Here is a 3,888-nt window from a genome sequence, read left to right on the forward strand (position 1 = left end):
CCCCTCCCCCGCCCCTTCCTCCCTCTGCTCCTGAAGAGCAGCACTGGGGGCCTGCCCAGAACGCACCGTAGTAGCAGACGAAGGGCTTCTGCTCTGTGCAGGAGGAGGCCCCCAGCCGGGGGACAATATTCAGCGACGTGTACACGGTGGCGCAGAAGCCCACCCCAAAATCGGGCAGACTCTGGCTCCAGGTCAGGGAGGTGAAGGCGGAGCCGCTGGACCATCGCAGGCCGGAGATGCTGGCGTCAAAGAAGAGGCCGATCCACACGTCTGCGCCGGCCATGAGGGAGTAGAGCTGCGCCAGGTTGCCCACCTGCAGGTCGGCCAGGTCCGTGTAGCGCAGCCGGCAGTAGCGCCGGGCGTCGTACCAGCTCAGCGCCTTCTCCACCCTGTGGAAGCTCTTCCCGCCGCTCCCCAGCTGCAGGGCTGGGGCGGGAGGGGCTGTCGGCCACACCGCAGCGGGCCTCTCTCCTCTCCCACTCTGCCCCTCACCACAGCCCCCCACGCGTGCCCAGCACTGCCTCCTGGCCCTGGCACCAGCTGCTCTGTTGGCCTGGAAGGGCCGACCGCCTCCATCCCCTCCTCCCACTCTCTGACCACCCCCTCCCCGTGCCCAGCCACTCCTCACCCCCTGCCCCACCCTGGCGTGGGTGCCTTCCTGTGGGCGGCAGTGCCCTTCCTTAGCGCTTGCTAACAACGGACGGTGCTTCCTGGGTGCGTGTGATGCGTCATTAGCTCATCGAATCCTTCCAACGACTCCCTAAGACAGGGGTCCCAGCCTGTGATGAGCTGTATAATTATTTCATTGAACATTGCAACGTAATAGTGGAAATAAAGTGCACCACAAATGTAATGCACTGGAATCATCCCGAACCCATCCCCCGACCCGGTCCGTGGAAAAATTATCTTCCACGAAAACGGTTCCCGGTGCCAAAAAGGTTGGGAACCGCTGCCGAGACATCACCCTACCTGTTTACAAATGAGGAAACCAACTCAGAGTTAAGTGGCATGGCCAAAGCCACCGGGGGGGGGGAGGAGGTAGAGCCACGATTCAAGAACCCTGGTGGGCGTCCAGCTGCAGACCCTCACCCGTGGCGGCCGTGCCCCCGCATCAGGGCCGGGAGCCGAGGCTGGAACCGCCCAGGGCGTGAGGACATGCCCAGGCCCGCCCTGACTCTCTGCTGCTGGGACAGCATCAGAATTTCTGAAACGCTCCCAGGGAAAAGGCCTTTTTGTCTGTCTCCACCATCTGATCTAGGCAACGTGGGAGCAAGAACAAGCCGTGCTCACGATATTCCCAGTGCCCAGCACAACGCCGGGCACACCAGACGGAAGGCACGGAGTCACTGAAAAGGAAGGAAGGAACTGGGGAGGGAGGGAGGGAAAAGGAGGGAAGAAGAAAGGAAGGAAAGGAGGAAGGAAGGGAGGGAGGAAGGAAGGGAGGGAGGAAGGAAGGGAGGAAGGAAGGGAGGGAGGGAGGTAGGAACTAACGAGCAGATCAAACTTCTCCCAGGGACCCACCCCAAGCGCCAAGGTCTCGGAGTTCACTTGCTTCCTCCCTTGACTCCATCCCTCGGGGGGTCCCAGCAAGTGAGGGCTGGTCCAGGCCTCTCTGCTCTGCCCAGGTCCCGCCCGTGGAGGGCGGAGAGGGCTGGAGGGCTTGGTGCTGGGATCTTGGGCGTCCCAGGCCGCAAGGAACCAGCTGCAGGGCAGGTGCCCCAGCAGAGGACAATCAGGTTGAAGAATTGGGCTCAGGGATGGCAGGGTGTGCGCAAGGAGGGGACAGGACCGAAGAGGCACTTGCCAAAAAGAGTTAAGCTCCTCGCACCCACCAGTGTCAAAGATCCTTCCTGTCGCTAGAAAAGTATTCTGTTTATTCTGTTTTATTTCTATTTTTTGTAACGACTGGCCGTGGCCCACTAAATTGACTCCAGGATGTGACGGGTCCCCACTGGCAGTGAGAAGCAGCCCGGCCGACCCCAGGGCTTTCCACACTGTGTCCACACTTGACGCTCGGAGTCCTGCTGCACCCCGGCCCCCGGTGTCGCCTCCCAGCCCCGCCCAGGGGTCCCTGTGTCCTCCCCTCTCTCCTTCTCGACGTCCCGTCACACAGCAAACCCTGTGGGTTCCAGGGCCCTGAGCCTCCTGGAACCTCGCACTTCTCTCTGCAGCCCTGGCCGGAGTCGCGTCCTCTCCCTGCCGCAGGGGCCCGTCCTCCCGCCTTGGCCGCCTGCGTTCCCCCCCTGCGGCTCGCGGGCCTCGCTGAGACCTTCACAGCGGCGCTTTACCAACCTCCATTGTATCTGTCACATAATTCTGAAATTATCTTGATTATCTTCTTGTTGAATTTATTTTTTTTTTTTTTTGAGACAGTGTCTCGCTCTGGCTAGAGTGCAGTGGCATCATCACAGCTCACAACAACCTCAAACTGCTGGGCTCAAGCAATCCTCCTGCCTCAGCCTCCCCAGTAGCTGGGACTACAGGTATCAGCCACCAGGCCTGGCTAATTTTTTCTATATATTTTTAGTTGTCCAGCTAATTTTTTCTATTTTCAGTAGAGACGGGGTCTCGCTCTTGCTCAGGCTGGCCTCGAACTCCTGACCTCAAGCGATCCTCCCGCCCCGGCCTCCCAGAGTGCTAGGATCGCAGGCGTGAGCCACCGCCCGGCCTTGTGTCCTCACCGTCTTCAGCCCGGCTGGAAGCAAGCGCGGGGAGGTCGCGGCTGCGCCGGGCCGGTGCAGGGAGCCGAACCACCGCCCAGGACCCAGCGCCCCCGGCCGGCGAGGGGAGGAGGCTCCTGCCCCGTCCCGATCTGAAACGTTCCTTTCTTTTCCCTCCGTCTCCCTCCACCCCGGCAGCCGCGGCCCCCCGGGCGGGCTCACCTGCGGCGCCCAGGACCAGCAGCAGCGTGGGGGACGGCATGGCCCGCGCAGGACGCGCTGGAGTCCGCGGCGCGGCTTCCGTCGTCCTTCCGAGCTCTGCGCCCTGCGCGCGGCCCCCCGCCGGCGGACTCTGCCGAGCGATGCCGGCGCCACTCCGAGCGCGGGGCGGGCGGGACCGCTGGGCCCCGGGGCGCCGAGCGGACCGAGCGGAAGGACGGGGACGCGCGCTGCCCCCCAGGGAGCCGCCCTCGCGCGGAGGGGACGCCCTGCCCCGCCGGGTGGCAGCGCAGCGGCTCGAGCTCAGGACGCTGAAGAGCGTGAGGCGGGGAGGGGCGCCCAGCAAGTCCTGCAGGAGGTCAGAGGTCAGAGGTCAGAGGCCCCCCAGTCAAGCACACGGGCCGGAGGCCAAGGCACCGTCTCCGCGGCACCAAACAGCTCCGGGTTCTCTCCCCGCCCCCCCCAACACCCCAAATCCTTTTTCGCCCTGAGCTTCCTCCAGTCCCCGAGGGCCGAGCTTCTGGAACAGCCTGGAGACTCGGCGTCCCCGCCCCCTCCGCTGGGGGAAGGGCGCACGGCCCGACCGAGCGTGGGCGGGAAACGGGGGAACCTTCCTGCTTCAGCCGCAGCGAGGGCAGGGCGCGCAGACGCTTCCTCCCGGCAGCGCCTCTGCGGACCGCCGGGGACAGAGACCCGCCAGTCCCGGCCTAGAAAACACCGGCCTGGTCAGTGACCTGACCTCCCCGCGTCAGGTCTCTTGAATTAGGGGCCCTGGTGAGCCGGGGGAGCACCGCGAGGAGGAGCCGGGGGGAGCACCACCAGGAGGAGCCTGGGGAGCACCGCGAGGAGGAGCGGGGGGAGCCCGGGAGGAGGAGCCGGGGGAGCACCGCGAGGGGCCAGGGGAGCACCGCGAGGAGGAGCCGGGGGAGCCCGGGAGGAGGAGCCGGGGGAGCACCGCGAGGAGGAGCGCAGCCGTGCCGGGGCCGCTGCAGAGCAGGCAGCGCCCCCA

The 3,888-nt window shown here is 65.1% G+C and overlaps 1 protein-coding gene across 1 annotated transcript in view; it reads right to left on the reverse strand.

Moving 5' to 3' along the window:
- LINC00083 (long intergenic non-protein coding RNA 83) overlaps window positions 1-3,093 on the reverse strand; it is an 11,317-nt gene extending 8,224 nt beyond the window's left edge. The window contains exons 1-2 of the mRNA XM_012646530.1: window positions 2,883-3,093; window positions 67-426 (exon numbers count right to left, since the gene is read on the reverse strand). Coding sequence (XP_012501984.1) covers window positions 67-426; window positions 2,883-2,922 — 400 coding nt within the window. The 5' untranslated portion in view covers window positions 2,923-3,093. The remainder of the gene's footprint in view (window positions 1-66; window positions 427-2,882) is intronic.
- Between the last annotated feature and the right edge of the window lie 795 nt (window positions 3,094-3,888).

Source organism: Propithecus coquereli, unplaced genomic scaffold, assembly GCF_000956105.1.
Source record: "Propithecus coquereli isolate 6110/MARCELLA unplaced genomic scaffold, Pcoq_1.0 Scaffold246, whole genome shotgun sequence".
In the NCBI taxonomy this organism is placed as follows: Eukaryota; Metazoa; Chordata; class Mammalia; order Primates; family Indriidae; genus Propithecus; species Propithecus coquereli.